The sequence below is a fragment of the Lissotriton vulgaris genome, unplaced genomic scaffold (genome assembly GCF_964263255.1).
Source record: "Lissotriton vulgaris unplaced genomic scaffold, aLisVul1.2 SCAFFOLD_1472, whole genome shotgun sequence".
NCBI classification, from domain to species: Eukaryota; Metazoa; Chordata; class Amphibia; order Caudata; family Salamandridae; genus Lissotriton; species Lissotriton vulgaris.
In genome coordinates, this window is record NW_028252419.1 from 530,159 (window position 1) to 554,319 (window position 24,161).

At 46.2% G+C, this 24,161-nt stretch overlaps 1 protein-coding gene across 1 annotated transcript in view; it reads left to right on the plus strand.

The window, feature by feature from the left end:
* ALX4 (ALX homeobox 4) overlaps positions 1 to 24,161 on the plus strand; it is a 161,628-nt gene that overhangs the window by 97,140 nt on the left and 40,327 nt on the right. Inside the window, exon 2 of the mRNA XM_086951073.1 lies at positions 10,539 to 10,846. Coding sequence (XP_086807199.1) covers positions 10,539 to 10,846 — 308 coding nt within the window. The remainder of the gene's footprint in view (positions 1 to 10,538; positions 10,847 to 24,161) is intronic.

Sequence of the window (24,161 nt, forward strand, 5' to 3'; positions counted from 1 at the left end):
CAATTCGTATTTTTTCACTTTCTCACCAGCGCTTCAACAATAGCGATAAAATGTGTAAAAATCATAATTTTATCAATCTGGTCTACAGTTTCATCAGATTTAAAGTCGAGTCACAATTGATGGACAGAATGCTGATCAATGTCAAACATTCAGGGCCTAAATCCAACGTTTATTTTCTCCCCATGCCATTCCAGTTTGGACCTAGCCATATGCAAATCAGTCTTGACCCTGTGCCCAATGGGAACAGTCCAGCCCGAACTGCCAGGACTGGAAGAGCACAGTATGCACTACTGACCACGTGTGTAACAGCGGTATATATGTGTATTTACATCCAACAATGAAATACTAGCGTAAGCCCATCCTTTTTTTATGAGTGATCATCTTTGCAAGACTGAAGCAGCTGGTGCAGTAGTTCAGTGGGTTAATGCAGATGCAAAGGCCCCTGAAGATCACAGATTTGAATTTTGGGGTGTGCTCTACAGGGAATGTAATGTGTGAATTGTATTTGTGTATTCCCCACTTGATGTACACAGCCATGTAGATCGCCCCCCATGCCCCCGTGTAATGTTCAGTGCTGAGGGGTGTAGTTTAGTCAGAGTGGTTCGGGGGTGTGAACCTCAAATTTCCCCAAAAAGTGGTGGTCTGCAGGAAGTAGGGGCAGGGGAGGCTCTAGGCTCATGGCGGCCCTGGGCAGGGAGCATAGGTAGGGGGCCCCAGAAGAGGGGGTCTGGGTGGGGCAGAGCCCCCCCGGAGCTCAGGTAGGGGGTCAGGGTGTTTGGAAGTTGAACATAGCCAAATCCCTGCCAGGGGTCGTCACACAAATATGTATCCATCCTCAGAGGATTATTATATCAAGGATATATATTGGCGTAGTGGCCCCTGGGGTTTGGTGGCCCTGTGCAGGTGCACAGCTTGCACATGCCTAAGGCCGGCCCAGGGAGGGGTGCCAGGACCAAAGTTGCGATAGACGGTTCTATGAGGAATAGGGTCAGTACTGATTAGAAATAATATGTCCTTACTGAAAAAAGTGAAAATTAAACCATGCCCCTAGATTAATAATATGTCCTTACTGAAAAAAGTGAAAATAAAACCATTCCCCTAGAATAATAAAATGTCCTTACTGAAAAAAGTGAAAATAAAACCATGCCCCTGGAATAAATAATGGGCCGCCTTCTCGAGTAGCACAGTGGGTGTAAAATGATGGCTTGGAATAGTACCGCGAGCAATTGTCACTGGTTAGACCAGGGGTCTCCAACCTTTTCTGTAGTTAAAGCCAATTCTGCTCAAGGAAAGTCCTGCTTAGCTACTAGCACATTTTATCACTGTAAAATGCTGATGATATGTATTTACATTACACTATGACCATCCTAAGCACAATTATCAGTAGTAACCACCTAAAAATTCCAGGTGAAGTTATCAGCAGAATGCTAGGAAAACGTTTATCAATATTAAATGCTTGTAATCAATTAAAATCAAAATCATCACATGCTGTGTGCCACAATGGGGACTACCACAGCAGTAAGTCTACCCAACTCAAATTGAATTATCACTCAGCTAACAACTTTAAATGTGTTTTAGAATTGCAATATTTTGTCGTCATCAGCATATTTGTTTTTGAAAATACACACATTTTTCTATCAAAATCCCTTTCCACTTTGAGCAATCAAACTCAATTTTCCAGAAGAAAAACCTTTTCTGAAAAAGCATAATTTTTTCCTTTAAAAATCAAATCAGTTTTCATCGTTAGAAAATACACAGTCCCTAAACATCAGCTTTTTGTTTTCGTTGAGTACCACCATGTAAAAATGCCTCTCATGGACAAATTATGCTTCAAATACCTTCAAATGGACCCACCCCCCGAATCCAGGAAGACCGTCACCCATGCACTCATCACCAGCAGGCTGAACTACAGGAACACCCTCTATGCTGGAATCAACAAATCTCTACTCCACAAACTTCAGACTGTCCAGAACGTCGCAGCCAGACTCTACCTCAGCATCCCACAACAAGACCACATTACCCAGCACATAGGAGCACTCCATTGGCTCCCCGTCGAAAAAAGAGTGACCTTAAAGCTGCTCACACACACCTACAAAGCCCTCCACAACACCGGACTGCAATAACTCAACAAACAAATCTCCTTCTATGCCCCCAAAAGAAACCTCCGCTCCGCTTACCAAGCCTTGGCTGAAATCCCCTGCACCCACAGAACCAGACATGAGGCACACCCTTCTCCTACACATCATGGCCAAGACCTGGAACGGACCCCCCTTCAGCATCAGATGAAGTCCCACACTGAAAGCATTTAGGAAGAGACTCGAGACCTGGCTTTTCAAATGACCTGAGCAGTCCAAATTCCCCAAACAACCCCATTCCACCAGCACCTTGAAACCCTCACAGGTGAAAAGTGCGCTCTACAAATCCCTGATTGATTGTTTGATAGGCCACCACAGTGTGTGTTTGAGTGCTATCAACAGGCCTACCATTGGTTTGGCTGTCTGTAACTCTTAATGGTTGTGAAACGAGCAGTGCTGCCTTCTTTAATATACACAGAATCTCTGAGATTGGCTTGGTTTGGCTTTACAGCGGAGAGCTACTTTGAGGGTGCTGGTGACCTACCAGTAGCTCCCGAGCTTCTGGTTGGAGACCCCTGGGTTAGACTAATTGCCGCAATGCATCCCATTTTAGGTGTTTGTCTGTGCTACGCCTGAAAACCGGATGCTGCCACACCTTTCCAAGCCCACTACTGCCAATTTTATAAATTCAAAAAAGTTGTAAAGTTGCACCCATTCAAAGAGTACGTTCTATGGGTGCAGAGTTGCTATTTATCTGATACACTGGACATTGTATACATTTAAGTTTCCACTCCAAACAAATGACATAGTTAAAAGCTCTTGGGGAAATGAGAGCCACAAGAAAAAATGAACAAAGACAGAACAAACACGACTCAGGGCCCCCAGATCTAAGTGCCAAACCAAGACTGCATTTAAAGGGTGCCACACCCCAAACACCCACACCCCTGTAGCTATGTCCCTGCCCATGCCAACTAGGGCTGGTGTTTCTCCCTGGGTACTGAAAACTACAGTCACATACAACACAACGACCTGAAATCCCTACCTTGTGATCCTTTATTTTGAAATGTATTTGTCTCTGCTACAAGAAGCCGTGATGGTAGAGTTATCAAATTGGAATTTAAGTATTTCAGAATGCTCTTATATGTGAGACTAAAGAAAAAGGAGGCTCTGTGATAAGATATTTTCATAGCGTCACACCATTGGAAAGCCAGTATATATTTATTTCTCTCTCTGTCTCTCTCTCTCTCTCTCTCTCTCTGTCTCTCCTGTTTTACATCAAAGGTCACTGTTATGTCTTTTATTCTCGGTGGAAGGCTAGAAAGTACGGACAGTACATGGCTGACTGATTCAGGGCCCCTGAAACCCAACTGCCAAGCCAATAATGCATTTATTTGCGGGGTATCACACCCCAAACACCCCCTCTGGAGCAATGCCTCCTAGCTAGGTTTGCACTACATAAATAGTCATATTAATGCTTAACACCTACCCTCGGGGCATATTCCCCCGCTGTGCAGGGGGGAAGGTGGGCGCGCACAGCGCCCCAATGCCCATGATGAGGTCAGCTCGTCATGAGGCACAGTGCTCTTGTGCTCATGATGAGCTGAGCTCGTCATGACTACACCCGTTTGTGTGGAACGCTCGCACAGCAGGGGAATTAGCCCCGCATGCAAGCGTTCCAAAGGTCATGACGAGCTCAGCTCGTCATGAGCACACGAGTACCGTGGCTCATGACGAGCTGACCTCGTCATGAGCATGCAAGGGGTTAACCGCATGCGCGCTAGCGGAATTCCGCTTGCACGCTGGGTTTTGCGAAAACGCATGTTACGTGACGAGCTGGGCTCGTCATCAGCGTGCGAGCGGGCTACGCCATGACGAGCCCAGCTCGTCATCAGCGTCGAAGGGGTTAAGCCACACAGATGGTGCAGGTTAGAAAAGCAAAATGGAGGGTGCAGGTTGGAAGAACCAACATGGTGGGCGAGGGTGGAAGCAACACGGAAGATAGGGTAGCTGCACAAGGGCAAGAGAGAGGAAGGCAGAGCATGGGGATAGAAACACATTGATGAAACAGACGAATGTGGAGCTGTGAGGGGGAAAAACACAGAAAAGCAAGATAAATGAGGGGAGAGAAACGTATTGGCAAAAGAGAGCAATGTGGGCGTAGGTCTACACACACCTCAAGGAGTGCTCAAACAGAAAGTAAAAAGTAGTTTCCTAAAAGTGTGTAGTGAAAGGACACACGTAAACAGGGTATGCTCCCAGGCAGGGACAGATACAAGATGGACAAGACATGCCATTGAATAAGAAAGCAAAGGACACTGACAATAATGTCAACCAATGGTAAAGTCTGTGGGCTTTAAGCCCACTCTAAGCTGACAATAGGTCTTTTGCTCAATACGTCTGGTACTTTAGGCCTAAAAGTGTAAGCTAAACGTGATACATTACATTTATGCGACATTTCTGTAGATGGCTTCTGCAGAGAGACATATAAGGGACCTAAAGGGAGAGACATATATGGGTCCTTCAGAGAGACGTATATGGGTCATGCAGAGAGAGGTATATAGGTCCTGCAGTGAGACATATATGGCTCCTATGGAGAGAAGTATATGAATCCTGCAGGGAGGAGCAAGGAGATCGTGCAAAGAAGCATAGATGGGTCCTGCAGCTTGGAGTATATGGGTTCTGCAAAGAGGTGAATATTGAGCCTGCTGAGAGACATGTATGAGTTCTACAGAGAGGTATACATAGGTCCGGCATGGTGTTGTATATGAGCCCTGAAGAGATATATATATGGGGCTCACAGAGGAATGTATATGGGTCCTTCAGCTTTGAGTATAAGGGCCCTGCAGAGAGGTGTATTTGAGGTTTTTAGCACCGATTATTAGGGTCCTGTTGAGAGGCGTATATGGGGCCTGCCATCCTGAGTGTAAAGGAAGAGGAGGATTGGCCGATAGGGGGGCTTCCTCACAGGCCAATGGGCTTCAGCTACCGGTAATCTACCACTGGGTTTTGGTTATCACTGGGCTGCTCTCCTGCTCCTGGTCTCAGGGGCCACGAAGGTAGCGGCAGTAACAGGAAGTATACTGGACTCAGGGGCCATGAAAGTATCAGCAGTAACCAGAAGTAAACTGGGCCAAGGTAGACACAGTAACTGGTCGTATACTGGCCTTTAAAAGCCATTTCACTTTCTAGAGTTTCCACATTTATCACTCCCTGTAGACCCCTCTGCAGCAAAGTTGAGACTGTTGTGGGACTTGTGCACGGGGACATCTGTATGTTGCCATCTGTGGCAAAGTGTTGGTGGTGTTCTGGTGAATTGACGTCAGTAGCAGGCCGGTGGTTAGTAAACACCAGTAATGGTCAGGCACATGTCTGACCCTACATCCGGCGGACTCTGCCCTCTGGGATGCAGTGGCCGACTGAAACATCTGTGGATTCTGCAATGAAACAAGCTTGAGTCTAACACGATGCCAGTGGCCTCAGGTGGTGGCTTCAGCACTCGTGTCTGAGGCCTGGACCAATCTTTCATCATCAGACTTTGACACAGGGCTTGAGAGAGGAAGTCAGACATGGTAAACAGTGACAGGGTAGAAGTAGGGATGAAAAAGAACCTGAAAGAGTGACAAAAAGACACAGAAAGTGTAGGGTGGTGGAAGCAAGAGGTATGAGGAGGAATGGAGACAAGGCAGCTCTGGTGTTCACGAGATAAGGAGACAGGAAGTGTAGGGAGGTGGAAGAAAGAGGTACGAGGTGGTTTCAAGCCCTGGCAGCCTTTGTTTTCAGGAGATGAAGAGACAAGAAGTGTAGGGAGGTATAGGAAAGACACATGAGGTGGAAACAAGACCAGGCAGTAATAAAGAGGCATGAAGTGTAGGGTGGTGTTAGAAAGCGCCATGAGGTGGAATCAAGACCAAGCAGTTCCGGTACTAGTGAGATAAAGAGGCAGGAAGTGTAGGGTGGTGGAACAAAGAGGCATGAGGTGGAATCAAGACCAGGCAGTACCGGTACGGGTGAGCCAAAGAGGCTGGAAGTGTAGGGTGGTGGAAGAAAGAGGCATCCATGGTATTCAACAACCCATGCATTCAGTGGCTAATAAGAAAACCTTTGGGCCTTGCTCTTATTTACAAACTAAGCACTGGCCACGGATGAGCCAATGCCCTGACTTTTCAGAGGGACTGGCCTGGCCGGGTATCTCCCAAGTGGCCTCATTGGCCGCAGGAGCCGGTCCAGCCTGGTTCTGTACTTGGCAGAGGGAGGAGAGTGGAGGCCAGGGGCGGATTGGCAAGGCGGGCATTCGGGAATGGGCCGAAGGGCCGGTGCCTCAGTGCCCTCTGTGGGCCGTTTTTTTTCTCCCCTGTCCCAGTCCACAGAGAGTGGACTAGGAAAGGGGAGAAAAAAACCGGCCCACAGAGTGCACGGAGACAGAGACTGAGAAAATGAAAGCAGCCTCGCTGTGCGGCCAGACAGCGATTGTCAGCTGTGGGCTCTCCTTCACCCCTACCCTGCCAAGCAATCAAGCTGAGGCTGGGCTGGGGAGGGGTGATTGTTTGCAATAATCGGCCTCCCTGGGGGCCAGGTGTTTCTCAGGCCTTTGAGCCATTTGCACCTCGGCCCCCTGGCGCCCATGCAGTCCAGAAACGGTGTTAGTCTTAACACCTCGCCCACAGCCCTCACATTCAGGGCATAGTGGGCGAGGAAGAATGGGTCTTGCTGTGGGGGCCTGGTGATGTTTCGAATTTTTTTGTTTTATTTATTTATTTATGCGATTTTATTTAGCGCGGACTTTAACCGAAGGTGTCAGAGCGCTTCACACTAGGAACAGCAATAATACATGAGGAGAAAATTATAAGTGGACAAATTACAAAAGCAAACGTTAAGTTACATGAATCAAAAGTGACAATAGTGAGCAACCAAAATACAAGAGGAGCAAACGATACATTACAGGAGGAAAACGAGATATGTGTGCAGGTTACAAAAGCGTACAAAATACAAGTAGAGGTATAATACTGCAATTAATGGCAGACACTCCAGCACAAGAACAAACGTTACGTAGGCAATGGTGGCACTTGTGCAAGTATCGAAAGCAAACAAAACGTGAGAGGTAGCAAACAGTGTGTTACAAGAGAAAAGTGACTTGTGCAAGTTACAAAAGGGTACCATACACGGGTACAAGGGTAATACTACAGTAAATGGTAAATACTCAAACTGCCAGAACACACTGGGAAAGCACTTCCCATGCACCAGCTTCACCTCAGCCTCCCCCCTGGCTACCTGGCTACCTTGGATGACCCAGAAAGCTGTGTTTTGTGCTCCCCTGCCAGGACATTTTCCCAAGGCCTGGATGGTTGATTAATTGACTAATTGCAGGGACCTGACCTCTGTTCATGTGCTCCTGAGCACTGAGTCTGGGGAGGGCTGAGTAGGTTAGTAATAGCAGGGGCTTTGCTGCTTTTCAGGTGCTCCTGTGCTGGAGGGCTGGAATAATTTTGTGACAGAAAGGGGCCTTGCTATTTTTTTTAGTTGCTCTGCATGTAGGCCATTGTCACCTTGGCCCTGTGTCGTGTGCAAGAACAGTATCCTCCCACTTTCATTCCTTGTCTGTGCAAATGGTGTTTCATGAAAGGGCACGCCCCTTGAATGTGGGCCACGCCCCTTAAATATGGGCCACGCCTCTTGAATGTGGGCCACTTTTTTCGTCAGTGCCCGGACCGAATTGTGATCCCAATCCGACCCTGGTGGAGGCGCCTGTCTCACAGAGAGCCACAGCACGTGCAGGGCAACCAGGGCGTGGAGGCTTCCTGGCCTGCATCTCAGCTACCAGAAGGGGGAGGACATTTAAAAACAAACAGACATAATGAGGCGTCCCAATGACCCGCGTCTTCAGGAGCAGCAGATGCTGGGAGAGACACGGGCTGTGTCGGATCAGGCAGAGCAGGAGCGGAGGGCGAGCGATGAACCTGCCCCTCTGCCCAGCTGTGGCTTCGGTGGTCAACAAAAATATGTCACACCTGCCACGAGCGCAGCAGTGCTCAAAGGAGCTAAAACCGGCAGAGCAGCACAGCTGACTAGTAAGGGGGGTGGGGGGATTATTTTATCAACAGGTGTCTGCCCTAGTAGAAGGCTATGAAGATCTTAACCCCTTTACTGCTAAGGCACCATTATTCTTTCCATTCATTTTCCATTGAAATGAATGGAAAGTTCATGACGAGTTACCCTTGTCATTAGCATCCAAGAGGTTAAGTAGGGTTTTCAAAATTCGTGATCTTTTCACGAAATTTTTCAGTGAAATTCTGCTAGATATATATTGCCAATAGCTCGAGTATGTTTTCCTAGCATTGGTGAACCACGCACAAAAAACGTACAAGATACCAGTAGGAGGCTGTGAATGTCACCCAGTCACAGGAGGGTGCAGTGATGCCATGTCAGTCGTTGGGTGTGTTCAGTGGTGCGTTGTCAGTCGCTGTGAGTGTTCAGTGATGCCATGTCTGCTTCTGGCAGTGTTCAGTGGTGCCATGTCAGTCGCTGGGTGTGTTTAATGATGCCATGTCTGTCGCTGGGTTTGTTCAGTGATGCCATGTCAGTCGTTGGGTGTGTTTGGTGATGCCATGTCAGTCGTTGGGTGTATTTGGTGATGCCATGTCTGTCGCTGGGTGTGTTTAATGATGCCATGTCAGTCGCTGGGTGTGTTCAGTGATGCCATGTCAGTCGTTGGGTGTGTTTGGTGATGCCATGTCTGTCGCTGGGTTTGTTCAGTGATGCCATGTCAGTCGCTGGGTGTGTTCAGTGATGCCATGTCAGTCGTTTGGTGTGTTTGGTGATGCCATTTCTGTCGCTGGGTTTGTTCAGTGATGCCATGTCAGTCGCTGGGTGTGTTCAGTGATGCCATGTTAGTAGCTGGCAGTGTTCAGTGATGCCATGTCAGTCTCTGGGGGTGTTCAGTGATGCCACAAAGTCAAATGCCCCAATTACAGGAGTGAAAACCTATGATAGGTACACTTTCTAAGACAATGAAAAGAAAGGGCAAAAAGTTGTCTCTCCAGGATAGAGAAATCCTATCCTGTAGATGACTTTAGACAAAGAGTTGAATGATTTCCTGGATGTATTGTGCACAGAAAACAATCATTTGTTGTTGTTGGTCTTTTTTTACTGCACCTATATTTGATGTTTTAGTCAGGACTCTAAAGTAAAATCCAGACCTATTGGCTTTGCCAGTGCTTGTTTGAATTAGGTGCATTCCCCTCCCCGTAAAGTTCCATGGAGTTAGAATGGGACATTAATTTAGGGAATGTATTGGCATTTATATAGCGCTCTACTTACCCGTAGGGTCCCAAGGCGCTTCGACCGCTGCGAAACCCTTCCTGGCTTCCCTGAGAGATGGTCCCTTAATGGGTATCTCCAGGGTGAGACCAGGCATCCCCGGCGGTCTGGTGGGGCCGTTAGTGAAGATGAGGCAAGCTAATGCCCAGAGTTGCCGAGTGTGATCGCTGATCAGAGTGGGCACCGAGGCGAGAGAATTATCGAGTCCGCTGACCCTGGTCCAGAAACCTGCCGCGCCGGGAATCGAACCCTGGTCCCGGGCCGTCCTCTGCTCTCGGGTCTGAAGATCCCTACATCTCCAGTTTTTTTCTAGACTGACCTTCCTTTCATTGTGCAAACACTGTCCGAATGGGACAATTATCTTTTTGTAAAGTTTGGTGTCATTCTGTCAACAAAAGGCAAACCTCTGGGCATCTACAAGTCGGCATTACCATATATGACATCCTTGACGTGTCCCAATGTGAAAGATGAGAGGTGTGGCCCTAACTTCCAGATTCATAATAGGCCAGCCCTAGTGGACACCCTGCAAGGTACATGGAGGGGCCCCCTCCGGACTCTATCAGGAACTCTCCGGCGGAAGTGCTGTGCTGAGGGGGGCCCCTGGAGCTTGGGGCCCCCGCACCACGGGTGCTGCGGGGGCCTGTGTTATGCCCCTAACAAACCGTGTCAGTGCCACCTACTTTCATTAATATTTAATTGTTATTGTTGTTGTTATTCTTATTGTTGCTGTTGCTGTAGTTTTGTCGCTGTTCATGTTATTAATTGTGGTGGTAGTAGTAGAAGTAGTAGTAGTCTTAGGAGTAGTAGTAGTAGTATTGATAATAGTAGTAGTGGCGTTAATATTAATATTATAATAGTTGGAGGTCCTGTTTGGGAGTCTGCTCACTCTCTTCTTTTTCTCCCTCCTCTCCATACCTTAGGTGTTTTTCTTTCTATTTTAAGTTAGGATGAGGCACATATAATAGAAGTTTGTACACAGTTATTTATATTATATTCATGATGAATTCTTGGCATTTGAAGCATGGAATCAGTAGGTGGTATTAAGGTTCGCCATGCACAGTTACACTCTGTATTTGGACAGAATCTCTTCGCCTCTACTCAGGACATAAACTACTACTAAACTGCCTCCATTTTCTCTCTTCCCTGCAGCCAAAGAGAACTCCTTGGACTCGGAGCTGACTCCGAGCAGCGACCTCTCAGGGATGGACAGTGGCTACCTCTCGGTGAAGGACTCCGGCGGGAAGGGGTCCCAGGACAGGGCCAGCGGAGACTTGCCCAGCCCCATGGAGAAGGGCGAGTCGGAGAGCAACAAGGGCAAGAAGAGACGCAACCGCACCACGTTCACCAGCTACCAACTGGAGGAGCTGGAGAAGGTCTTCCAGAAGACGCACTACCCCGACGTGTACGCGCGGGAGCAGCTCGCCATGCGCACAGACCTGACGGAAGCGCGTGTGCAGGTAGGTCCCTCGAGGAGCTGTGAACCACTCGGTGTAGGTCTCTATGGATTCTGAGCAACTGGGCCAAGTAGTCCTTTCTGTACTTAACTCTCAGTGGTAAACGTAGTGGAACAGTCCAAGGCTTACTTGGGTAGGAGGGGGTATGAATAAATATTAGTGAACACAGGTTCACAACTCAAAAAGTACACAGCAGCAGCAATAAAACTATTTTCAGCCAAATACTCACTTTTATGAAAAAGAGAAATACTTTCTTTCTTCTGCTAACCACACAAAGGAAAAATACACTATAAACACAAACAACAACACAATTCTCCTTGAAGTTGGAGCTCTCGTGTTTCAATGGCAATTTCCTGTCATACTGCCTCCTCGCATTAGTAATAGTGGTTATTCCCCATTCACTGCTGGCAACATCCAGGAATGTCCTACTAGCAGCCCATGTTTCAAGAGTCCGCTCTGACTCTTAAATTCAAGTCACATGGTGCAGGGTCTCTAAAAAAGCTGGTACAGTGACTGACTCTGCCAAAGCCCTCCTAACATCTCTACATTACCAGCCAATTCCGAACCCGCCCCATTTCAGAAGATAAGACATTCATAGCAGTGTTTTTTTCAATCATCGCAAGATGGCCTCTTTCTGCGCGCGGCACATGTGACGTCAGCAGGTTTGAGTGGATACAGAGAGGCGATTGGTTAGAAGGAGGATGCATATTGATAACATTAAGACAGGTGCATTTCTCTTGTGTGTATGTATATGGTATGGGGGGGTCTGGGTACGGGGGGTGTAAGTTAGTTCTGTCTATTCCTGTAAGAAGTGGGGTTACTCGAGAGCAGCTCTGAATGATGCCAGTTTGGTAGCAGTTAGAAGAGTTTTCTAGGGTCAGGGTACCCAGTAAGTAAAAGGATAGACCTCGACCATGCACATGGGCTTGGATGGGATGGGAAGGGAAGGTTCCAGTTGAGATGTATTTACGCATTCGGTTACAGACAATGAAGGATTTAATGTGCAGGAGTCGTTTCTTGCATAGTGCTCTGTTGTGTGCGGACAGCCGGCGGTGAAGTGATGGACCTGAGAGCTCATAGCACATCTGGGAGATTGGAAAGGGGTCCTTGGGGTGAGATTTAGGGGCAGATGCACAAATGGATTTAGAATTTCTTAACCGACCGAATCGCAATTTCGGTCCGTTAAGCAGTGCTAAATTGCCTTTCCATACGTACAAAGGCAGAAAAGTAAATCGCAAAATGCAATTCTCCCCATTAGAAATTGCATTTTACGATTCCCAAAATAGAAAGTCAGGCATTGGGATTTCTTATTGGCGATTTCCCAATCACATGTTCAGAGCATTTCTTAAATGTAGAACGGGCATTTAGGAAATGCTATTACCATGCACTCCAAGTCGATGGTAGCCATGTGCAATTACAAAAAATGCACCCAAAATGCATTTTTAAAGTTCCACGAAGCGCGCACATGCCCCTAGGGCTTTTGTGTGCTACATCTGCAGCTTTTTCTGGGGTGAGGGGGGGTGCATCAAGCGGAGCTTCAGACCCATAGGCACCCTTGGTTTTGCATTTCCTAATTGCGATTCCTACTCTATTAGGGATCTCTATTTTTTTATATTCCATTTTGCATTTCGTAAATAGCGACTAGTCAAGAGATCTGGGTCTTGCCTGTGCGACAGGAATTATTTGACAGTTTTTCTATAAATGTTGAAGTAGTCTGTAGTAGTTATGAAAGTTTCTGAGCCAAAGGCGGGTTGAATTGTACCCCAAGATTCCTACGGTGAGGCTGAAGTGGTCAGGATGTCAGAATAAAATAGATCGGAAAGGGAGGGCCCCAGGTTCAGATGAGATATAATAACCTTTCATATAAACCTTGTCTAATGCTAGAAAAATGCTTCTGCGTTAGATGTTATACTCCTGCACATCTCAGTGAGAGGTGAACTCGCAGAGGAACACGCTCTATGCAGTTATATTTGCCACTGTGCATAGATAAGCTTTGACAGTTGAAAACTTGCAGATACAATTCACACATATATTCCAGTTTGGCCGATTTTAGAGGGAACATTATATTGCAATTCTTTGAAAACATATCTCGCTACTTGAACAAAAAAACTTTGTATGGAGTAGCCAGATGTAAGCCAGGAACTTTTCAAAACTGTGGTAAGCAACAACAACAAAATACTGACACTGCTGACTAGCGCCTTGAAGTTCTCTCCAAACCCACCTGCACCAATGCACAAGTTAAATGTTTCGAGAATGTAAAGTATACAGGGCCTGTTCCTCTTGGAAAGGCCTCCTCCTTGATGTACCACTGAGTGATGCGCATTGTATCAATCTTGAGAGGTTGAAAGGCCGAGCCAGCCGCCTCCAGGAACAACCCTGCAGACAAACACACATGAAGCTTGAACTAAACCCACAGTGCTATCTTACTGGCTAATCTTAGGGCTCAGACATTGTGTCTACCACTTGCACAGGCGGTCGGTCCCCCAAATCCCTTCCAGGCTCTGCGCCCTCCACCGCGGGCATATTCTGGCCACACACGGCTCTTTCCTGGCTGTAAAGAGTAGTATTTCTCTTTCCATCACAGAAGTTTGGTTCCAGGCCTGGGAGATGCCCTCTGGCTAAGTAACAGAGCAATCCAAGGCAAACAGACTTGACGTCTACACCCGACCCGCGCCACCTAGGCTTGGCTCGGTGTGCCCGCCCCATCCCACCGTCCCGCCTCTGAACCCTGATCTGGAAAATGCAAAACATTGAAAGTTGCCTCCTGGTAATCCTCTGCTAGCAGGAGAAGATGGCTGCCAAAGGGGCGGGGCGTCGGCCAGAGCATGTTTCCATCTGTGGGGAGTGCTAGGGCCCTGCGCCGCCCCCTCCCTTGCACTCTGGGAGGCGGCTGGAAGCAGCACAAAGCCAGGGCTGAGTCTGCAGGAAATTAAAGATGAAATGAAGACAAGCTGATGATATTTGCCCTTCATCTCACATTCCCTGCTCAGAGGGAGACACTGATAGGACAGTGTCTTCCCTCTGCTCTGTCCTCCCTGGCAGGCAAGTTGTAAACAGGAGAAAAGGCTCCACTGGGGCAGGTGGGCAGGAGTAGAGGACTCTAGGAGTAAATCTGAAGTTCTCCCCCCCAGTGCCTCTGGGTCCTGTTGAAAGTAGGGGCACGCGCATGACAGACTTTCTTCACAAATTCTGCATAAATCTAGTCTCAGCATGTCAGGAGAGGGAACTGTCCCGGGGGAGCTAGGGGACGGTAGCTAATCCATCCGGCTTTCGCACTGTCCTTCAAATGTCCTTGAGTACCCACACTCATTGTGTGTCGTTTGAATTCACATAATGTGCTACTCAGAGTAACAGAGGAAGGAATTTTGACATTCCAAGAAAAATGCCATGTTTCCTTGGGAGCGCTCCCTGTCTCTGCACAAAGCAGATACTGTTTCGCTCCTTCTAGACGTTTGGAGCATCTAGTGTGGTACCCTAAGGCTCCTGTACGATCTCGCATTATATGAAATATTCGCATTTCTCAATTTTAAGGGATTTTAATCTCCAGGTCGATGACAACAATAATTGTCTGACCCAAGCATTATTGGACACCTTCCTTGGCATAAATATGAATCACTTTCTGTCCTCTGCCATCCAGGTAGCGGGACATACCTAACCCCTGATTTTTTCTTACCTGTCTGGGCTATTCGTAGATCAGCTCCACTTGTTTGGTCAAACCCCTTTCTTATTCCCTTTCGTCTTTCTAGTTCTCACTACCCCGGCCAGGCTGATGCTACGGCAACAAACCTGGGTCCTGGGATAAGAGAGCGAAGTTAAAGTTCTCCAACCTCTTGGCCAATCATAGCCCATCCCTGAATGGCACCGTGGATGAGGCGTGGATCAAGTCATCCAGTGGCTGTCCTGAGTTTCTGATCAACTCACCCTGTCAAACTTTCTTGCTCTCTAAGATTCTCAGCCCCGGTTTTCAGCTGGCTTCTTGGAGAATAAAAAGGACTGGAAAGAAAACGGAGAAGGACTATGATGTTAAAGATGCTACTGTCGAGCCATCAATATAGCTCAGGTAGATTACTATTCTCAAAAAATTCATGCCCCACATGAATTAAAAAAAAATCTTTCAATCAATCAATCTATTCGCATTTGTATAGCGCGGTTCTGTCACCCCTTGGGGTATCCGGGTGCTGTGGGTGCAACTCCTGCATCCGGTCTTCGAGTGCTTTCTGAAGTCCGCCAGGGAGGGTGCTGTTTGGAGATGGAGAGGCAGGTCGTTCCAGGTCTTGGCGGCAATGTAGGAGAAGGAGAAGCCCCCACTGAGGCTGCGTTGGATGTGGGGTGTGTGCACACGGGCCAGTGATGAGGAGTGTAGGTATCTTGCTGGTAGCTGGATGTTCAGTTGATGGTTGATGTGGGCTGGTTCTTGATTGTGTAGAGCTCTGTCGGCGTGTATGAGGATCTTGAACTGGCATCTCTTTTGGAAGGGGGGCCAGTGGAGGTTTCGGAGGTGGGGGTGATGTGAGTACATGTGAGATGGTCCAGGATCAGTCTGGCTGCAGTATTCTATATGGTCTGGAGTCTTCTGAGAAGCCTGTTAGAGATGTCGGCATAGAGAGTGTTGCCGTAGTCGAGGTGGCTGATGATGAGAACCTGAGCTAAGGTCTTTCTAATGTTGATAAGAATCCAGTGCAGTGGTGTGGCTCACTGGTTAGAGGCGGCAGACCCGAAAGCAGAGGACGGCCATGGACCAGGGTTCAATTCCAGACGCGGCAGGGTCGTGGACCAGGGTCAGCGGACTCGATAATTCTTGCCTCGGTGCCTACTCTAACCAGGGATCACACTCGGCAACTCTGGGCATTAGCTTGCCTCATCTCCACAACGGCCCCCCACATACGCCGGGGATGCCTGGTTTCACCTTGGAGATACCCAGTAGGGACCATCTCACAGGGAAAGTCAGGACGGGTTCCCGAGTGTTCTACAGCACGGAGAACCCCATGTGGGGTGATTCATATGCTTTACAAGACATCATTACATTACATCTGCAGATTCTGCAGGACATGCAAAGTGTGTGGCAGCAGAAGGAGGCGATTGCATCGATTTGTTGTTTCATGGTCAGATCACTGTCAAGGATGATGCTGAGGTTGCAAGCATGGTCTGTTGGTGTGGGTGTTGGTCTGAATTCTGCTGGCCACTAGCAGTTGTCCCATATGCAGGTGTTCTTATTGAAGACCAGTACTTCTCTCTTGTCGGAGTTGACTTTGAGGCAGTTGTCTCTCATCTAGGTGGCTCGTTGGTCATGGCATTGCAGAAGTTGGTTCTAGTGGTGGAAGGGTCTTCGGTGAGCGAGAGGATAAGTTGAGTGTTATCTGTGTATGAACTTAAGTTAGGGTCATGGGATCTCACGATGTTTGCGAGGGGGGTCATGTAGATGTTGAACAAGTGGGGCTTTGGGATGAGAGTTGGGGTACACTGCATATGATGTCCTTGGGTTTGGAGGTGTAGGGGCACGCCAGATGCTCTGTGTGCGTCCTGTATGGAATGAATAGATTCACTTGAGAGAGTTTTGCTATATGCTGCTGTTGTTTAGAGTCTGTTGATGAGGGTGTGGTAGCAAACGATGTTGAACTCAGCAGAGAGGATCAATGCCATGGTCTCTCTGCAGTCAAGAAGAGTCTGATGTCGTCTGTGGCAGCGATCAGCGTGGTCTCAGTGTTGTGGTTGGCACGGAATACTGATTGTGAGGCATCAGTAGGTGGTTTTTTCCCAGGTATTCGGGGAGCTGTTGTTTGATGGCTTTCTCGAGTACCTTGGCTGGGTAGGGGAGAAGGGAGATTGGTCAATTATTTTTTAGTTCATTGGGGTCGGCAGAGGGTTTCTTTAGTTGAGGTCTGATCTTTGCATGTTTCCAACTGTCCGGGAAGACCGACTCTAGATGGAGACATTGCTGTTCCTGATAAGTTCCTTGCAGATTGGGTTGGTTCCAAGGTTGAAGGTGTGGCAGAGGTCTGTGGGGGCCCTGGAGTGAATGGATGAAATGATGGCCTGATAGTCTGAGAGGTGAGCTGAGTCCAGGTGTTGAGCGTTCTGCTGCTGTGCACTGGTTAGTAGAGGCTGTTGTGGTTGAGAGCAGTGGGTTGGGTACCAAAGTTGTTGTAGATGATGGTGATCTTGCTATGGAAGTAGTCCGAGAGGGTGTAACAGCGTTCTTGGGAGGGGTGGATAGTGTTGTCTGTGGCTGCTGGGTTGGAGGATTCCTTGACTAGTTTGAAGAGTTCTGTCGTGTGGTTGGCCGCTGAATCGATTCAGGCTCTGTAGGCCGCTCTCTTGATGCACAGGTGGTAATTGATGAGGGCTGCTTTGAGAGCGGCTCTGTTTGAGGGGTTCCTTATGGTGGGCCATTGTTTCTTGAGACTTTAGCAATAGCGCTTGGTGATTCTTTAAATCTTTTATGTACCCTGTTGTTTGTAGTGTAATAATTACTCTGTCAACGAACCTCTGCAGAAATCGTTCCACTTTTCTTGAGAAAAAAAATAATTAACGTAAGACGTGCTGCTGGGCCCCTCCAGTTTTGATGCACAGTAGGATCTACCAGCTAAATCTACTTCTAAAGTGGGTAATTCCCTATACCAGTTTAGAGACATCGCATTAAAAGAATCTAAACGGGTGATACCCAGTTTTAAATACAGGTCTTCGAATGACCCATGCCCATCTGGAGAGTCATAACGTTCTTAATCAGGTATTGATACTGTTTTTAGTCCCACTCTAGATAGAGCTGTTGTCCCTTCTACTTCTGCGGAGGTAGCCTACAGCTAACCACAGCGTCTCCCAAACTTTTGGCATATTTCTCTTTTACCAGTACCCTCAAAGATGTTAGAGAAGCTGATGACCAACCATCTGTCAGAATACCTCAAACACTTTGATCTATTACATCCTTGGCAGTCTGGGTTCCGTCTGAGGCACAGCACGGAAACAGCACCTCTTGATGTGTCAGAGCTTATCAAATCCTATCAAGATCACGGTCAGAGCACCGCCCTGATTTTGTTAGATCTCTTGGTGGCGTTCAATATGAAATAACATTTAACATTTCTTCAGAGGCTGGCTGGCGTTGGCATCTGTGGGAAAGCAATACAGTGGCTCAAGTCATTCTACAGCAACAGGGGTCAATCGGTGTCACTTGGCACCCTCCAATCTGGCGATAAAGTTCTTAGATACAGGTATCCTCAGGAAGCCTAAATGAATCCCACTTTATTCTATGTCTACATGGCTCGTCTGGCCCCCATTATTCAGTCATTCTTGATTCAAGTCATCTCGTATGCAGAAGACACTCAACTTATCCTTTCCATGGGAAAAATGCAACTACCATCCAACAGGGTTTAGAAAAGTGTCTTACCCAAAATAAGAGCAGACTCAAGTGCAATTCCAATATGATCGAAATATTGCTGTTCGGGACGGCTCAAGAAGATTAGTCGAGCAACTGGTGACGTAAGGGGATGGGTGACTCTCCTAAGTCCTCTTCTGTGGCAAAAAAAACCTTGGGGTTAAATTTGGCAGTGAGCTTTCTTTTCGGCTTCAAATCATCTTGGTGGCTGGCACTTGTTTCTCTCTTCTTTGTTTATTAAGAAAAACATTGGATCTTCATTCTAGAGGAACCATAAGAACGATAGTCCATCCTTGGTCACATCAAGGATCGACTGTGCAGATAAGCTCTTTTAGGACCTCCTCATTATTTCACCAATTGATTACGGATTGTCCAGAATGCTGCAGCTCGATTGATCTTGATCAAACACATACCGTGCAGAATGGCCATTTCTGCGCATCTTAGATCAGCTCTCTTGTCTGCTTCTCTCACCCATTTTGTCTCTGGTGGTAGACATCTCTAAATCTTCAACAAACCGGTCGAAGAGTAGAACATTAGAAGATACTCTTGAGGCGGAATTCAAATGTTTGGAAACTAGAAGTCCATAGTAGGATTTCGATGCACTCTTGAGTGCACAGTAAAAGGCAGAGACACTCTGGCAACATTCGTACACCAGATCGTACACTAGAATGGTGGGGCCGTATAAAGCGTGAATTAAAATGTCGAGAGACTTTACAGCACGCATTACAATCCTCCAGTTCAGACCACCATAAGCTTCAAACCAGCTTTATTGGCAAGAGAAGCTACACCAGAGTTGACAAAGTCAGTATGTGACATGTGGCCAAAGGTTGGATTAGCAGTAACTACTTTGCAGTTTTTCAGATTTTATCCAGTGGTGAGCTAGCCTCCTGGGCTACAGTAATGGCCAATGGGGGCCCGGATAACACAACAAGGGTGTATAAATTGTGAATACAGTGTCAATGATGGATACAAGAATTTATGTTCATAGTCTCAGTTGACAAGAGAATCATTCTATCTAACTGGTTTGAATTACATTGAAGCATTTAGTGTGTTTTTGTGGGTTTTTGGCTGCCCGCCAAACCCATTTGCCTCAGCCCATCAGATAGGGATATTTATCCTACCTGGGCTAAGCTGGTAGCTCTTTAAATGGCTGATTAAAGCAGGCACCAGTAGAACAAGACAAGTTAACTTTTGTGGAGTGTCTGGCACTGCACCACTGCCCGTGCAGCAGTAAGAAGAGTTTAGATCCATTTGAGATAAAACATATGTATAAATTGTTTGTTAAAATCTGCACATTGCGCAGCAGATGGTGAATTATGCGGTGACTGAGGCTATGGTCTCTGAGATGCCATCTAGCACAGTCTGTCTTTGTGTTAATTTCTAGCTGCCCTTCCTGGCGAGTGAAGTCTTTGTAAGACTTGCTCTAGTTCCTCGAGTCTGAAGTCCACCTGGACTGGAGGAGAAAGGAGATAACCTTTTCAGCCAATGTTCTCACTGCCTGACAGGTGTGCTGTGTAGGACTCTGCACCGATATGCGAGGATTTTTTTTTTATTCACTGATTTCCTGTTGGTGCTGTGAGTTGGTGGCACTTTCACTCAGGTGGAACCTAAGTATAACTTTACAGTTCCGAATGCTCGACTATAAGCGAAACTATTTTAGTTCAGCTCCGCAACAGTTGTTTGGCAGGCTTCTCAGCACACATAGAGGGGCAGATTTACAAGAACTGATGCATCTCTGCATTTTAGCCAAGATGTGTCAGTTTAATTGTGTCTCGCAAAAAAAGCTTTGCGCCGCCATAGATGCTTTGCATTTCCAATGCGGCGCAAGGGTTGACAGACGTGTCACGCATCTGTTGGCTTAAAGGTAACGCATTGCTGGATTTGTGTCACAAGCACAACGCAACTCCAACAATGCTCAGAAATGCCTATTCCTATTGTGCTGTGTCACTCCTTATGCCTGCTTCAAGCAGGCATAAGGTTTTGAGGCAGTGGCGTCGTAGAAGTGAAGCAGTGAATTCTTTGAAGCTTTCTGGCGTCGGAACGCCTACCCTGCATACATTATACCTGACGCAAGTATAATGTGATGCAGGACTTTACAACATGACGCATCTCCCTAGATGCGTCACGTTGTAAATGTGTCGCAACATAGCGCATTGTTTACGACGCCGCTGCGTCACAAAAGTGACGCAACAGTGGCATAAAAGTGTTGCAAGGGGCTTGTAAATATGCCTCAGAATGTTTTCAGTGAGCAGTAGGGAGAGGCGCTTTACGCATTACTGCATTTCACTCTAGATAGTCCTGAGTGAATGTTGGTCGCCAGCCCTGCTTTCAACTGATAGAACTGGTAGCATTGTTCTAGTCTTCCCAGGGGTGAATTTCTCCATGTTTTGTACTGGTTCGAAAATAGGCTGCGTCATTTCCTGTAGTGACTTCACATCCTTAAAGCTCACCGAAGTACGTCATGTGACGCTGATGCTTGAATAGTTTCTTGTTTTATTGTTTGTGTATCGCTGATGAAATGTGTAACTCCAGCGTTCACATTATCCAGAGAGAGCTTTATATGTTGTAAATATGTGGAGTGTGAAATAGAATGCTGTTACACGTCAAAGTGTGGAATGTAAAGGCGAGACACTTTAGTATATGTTTAGTTTGCTTACATTGTGCACAACACAAAACTCAAATGCTTCTAGGCGCTGGCGATCGTTAATGAAAATGTAGAGGTGCTCTGCGGTGTAACTCTGAATGCCGCCCACTGGATTGTAAATTAACGTGTCGGAATACTGTAGACTGTGAGTTAAAGTGTGAAATATACGATGTTACATCGTGGTGTTCAGACCGCAATACCTTTACAACGCAGGCATTACAACGTAAGTTGTTACAACGACTTGCGCTGGAGGGCGCTGCATTTAGGAATAGTATGGTTTACTATTCCTACTTTAGCATACGTTTCAGGATGGAAGGTGTTGGAATATTAAACCAAACTATTCCTTAGCTTAGAGCGCCATCCAGTGCAAGTCATTGCAATGACTTGCGTTGTAATGCCCGCGTTGTAAAGGTATTGCGGTGTGAACACCGCGATGTAACCGCTGTTTCCCGCTAGAAAAATCCAGAGAACGTAGTAGATTTCTGAAATATTATAGAGTATGAACTAGAATGCTGAAATAAGCTACAGTATGAATTACAATATTGGAATAATCAAGAGCAAAAATTTGAATGTATAAATAATTTAAAGTACGATATTAGGCAGCTGGAATACTCTAGATCTTAAATTAGACCGCTGAAATACTCTAGAGTGCAAACTAGAAAGATGCAATAAACTAGAGTGCGAATTACAGTATTGGAATAACCTAGAGTGAAAATTAGAATGTAAACATAATCTAAAATGCAAATTAGAACGTAAAAACAATTTAAAGTGCTAATTACAATGCTGCACACTAGAGCTGCGGTTCCTAACCTGTGGTGCGGGGGCCACTCGGAGCAGCAAACCCACCTCAGGGGGTTCGTGACTGCTTAGAAAATGAAGTAATATTAAAAAATTAATAAAGAGAATACAAATAAAGAAACAACATGTACAAATGAACACCTTAAAACGTCCTGTAAATGTGAATTGGAATTTGAGAGTGGAGGCTAAAAGTGAAATTAGCATCCTGAGATTGACCCATGGGAGCAGTGGCTGAGCATCAAACAAGAGTATAGTAGGCACAATGAGTGGGCTAAATTGAATTTAGAAAAACTCAAACATTCCCTGAACAATATTTAAGATTTAGATTTTTGCAATATTTGTTTGAGAATTTAATAAAATATTTCAGAATTTCTTTGTTTGGTGAATGCTTACTTCTGTATTTCTGTGTACTGTTTTGCGGTATAAATCATGGAAAATGGTTATGCCGGGGTCCCCAGCTTCCAATAATGTTCAAATAATGAGACAATGGGGGTTCCTGAGTTCCAGAAATGATTAAGTGGGGTCCTCAGAAGACAAAAAGTGAAGAATCACAGCTCTGGAACGTTGGAACGCGCTAGATCTAAAGTTAGAGCGTTGAAACACTCTAGAGTGCAATATACAATATTACAACAGATGAGAGTATGATGTGCTACATTAGAATAAACTAGAGTCTTAATTCGACTGTTGGCACATAGTGGAGAATTCTGGGGTTTGAAGCCACCGCTTAGCATGATCAGCCCCCTGATGTGCACCCTGATGTGCACCACATCTTAAACCACAGCATCTGCCCAGCCCGTTTGATCCAAACTTTATTGGGATTTATGCGGCAATCACCACCGGCTGGCCGTGCGGCCGCCCCGCATGCACCCTGTCAGAATCACTTTTGGCTACACAGAGCTCTTCTATTGACGACAAATTTAATATCGCGAGCCGTAGGCCGCCTTCTTCGATGGGAGCGTGTGATTCTGAACACGCACATGTCTCCATGAGTTGAGATGGGCTCAGACTGGAAATGAAGTGTTCGTTGGCAGCCTGACAAGTCATCTGGCCAACACACACAGGTTCATCCCGAGGGCCACGTGAATAGGAAAGCACATCTGCCTCTTCCCCGCTGAACTACTCACGAGTATTGTTTCACAGAATGCCAGGGGTAGTAGATGACATGAGGACATCAAAGGAGTTACCTCGTGCCCTCAAGCCCTGAACAGTCTTCTATGTGCTACTGAGGGGCTATTGGAAGGACATGCTATCTCCTCAACCCCCACCAATTCATTCAGATAGAAATCTAGAGGTCTATTCCTATGGAATACTCAAGGTTCTATCCTGCGTCTCACCCTTTTCAACCTCTACATGGAACTCTTGCCATCACGGTACTTAGCACATATTTTGTGCCATTCATTTGTCTTTGAAAGAAGGAGAAGCCATATTTAAGTCTCTTCAAGATGATTTTGCCTCTACAGAGACGTTGTGATGGAGTAAATTGCCCTGAAGAAGTTGATAAGTGGAGAGGATTGAAACGTGTTGGCTGGAGTGAATTTGTTTGATATTTGAAAGAAAGATGAAAGAAATCGTAATAACAAAGGCTACGGAACCTTTGCTTCCTTTCTGAACCATGTATAAGAATTAGGAGCACGTACAGCACATGCATGTATTTTCTGTGTGCATACATTCCCACCACATCGAAATCTATCTTTTTGATAACTCTGAAAAATGTGCGGCATGTAATGGACTAAGTGATAGGTTCAGCAAATGTATATTTGTTTGGAAATAGTGGTACCCGTGAAATCACATTTTTTCATGTTACCCTGCCAATGGCACATAACTAGAAGCGCTTAGAAATCTCTTAAGCTATTATTAAGCATGATCATTGAACTTAAGGTTGCATGACGTCCTCCTGTGTCAATCTATGCAGTGGACTGCTCTTTACGTCCTCTGTGGATAACATACTAATAATACCTTTCTTGAATACAGTGCTTCAGACCACATTTGTATTGCCTCTAAGCACTATAATTAACTAGCATTACCATTTATAGTCATGTCAATTTATTTGCAAGCACGGTCAGCACCATTTTAAAATATATTCGATGGATGTCTAATGCCTGACTGGATTGAACCCCCTTGCTGAAGTAGTACTAGCACTTACCACTTGAAATGACTGAACTGCACCTGTCAGTATATTTGATTGTTATATTTCTCTAAAGAGCTGAAAACAGCTAAAAATAGGTCAGGAATTGAAATGATGAAAATGATTGAATTAAAAACTACAAATACCATAATGTCACCAGGGAAATGAACAGAAAAGAGTCTGTTGCTGGTGGAAGCATCCTTCCAGAATGTAATCAAGTGATTTGTTTGAGTGTGTCCACATCTCCTCATTTAAACATATTTGGGGGCTATTCGAGGCCTTGTTGGCCTGCTCCAGGGGTGGCATCATTCGCAGAGGTAACGTGAATACCCAAGTCAGCACATTGTGTTTCCATAGTTCTCTGAAGAACGGAATTACAAAC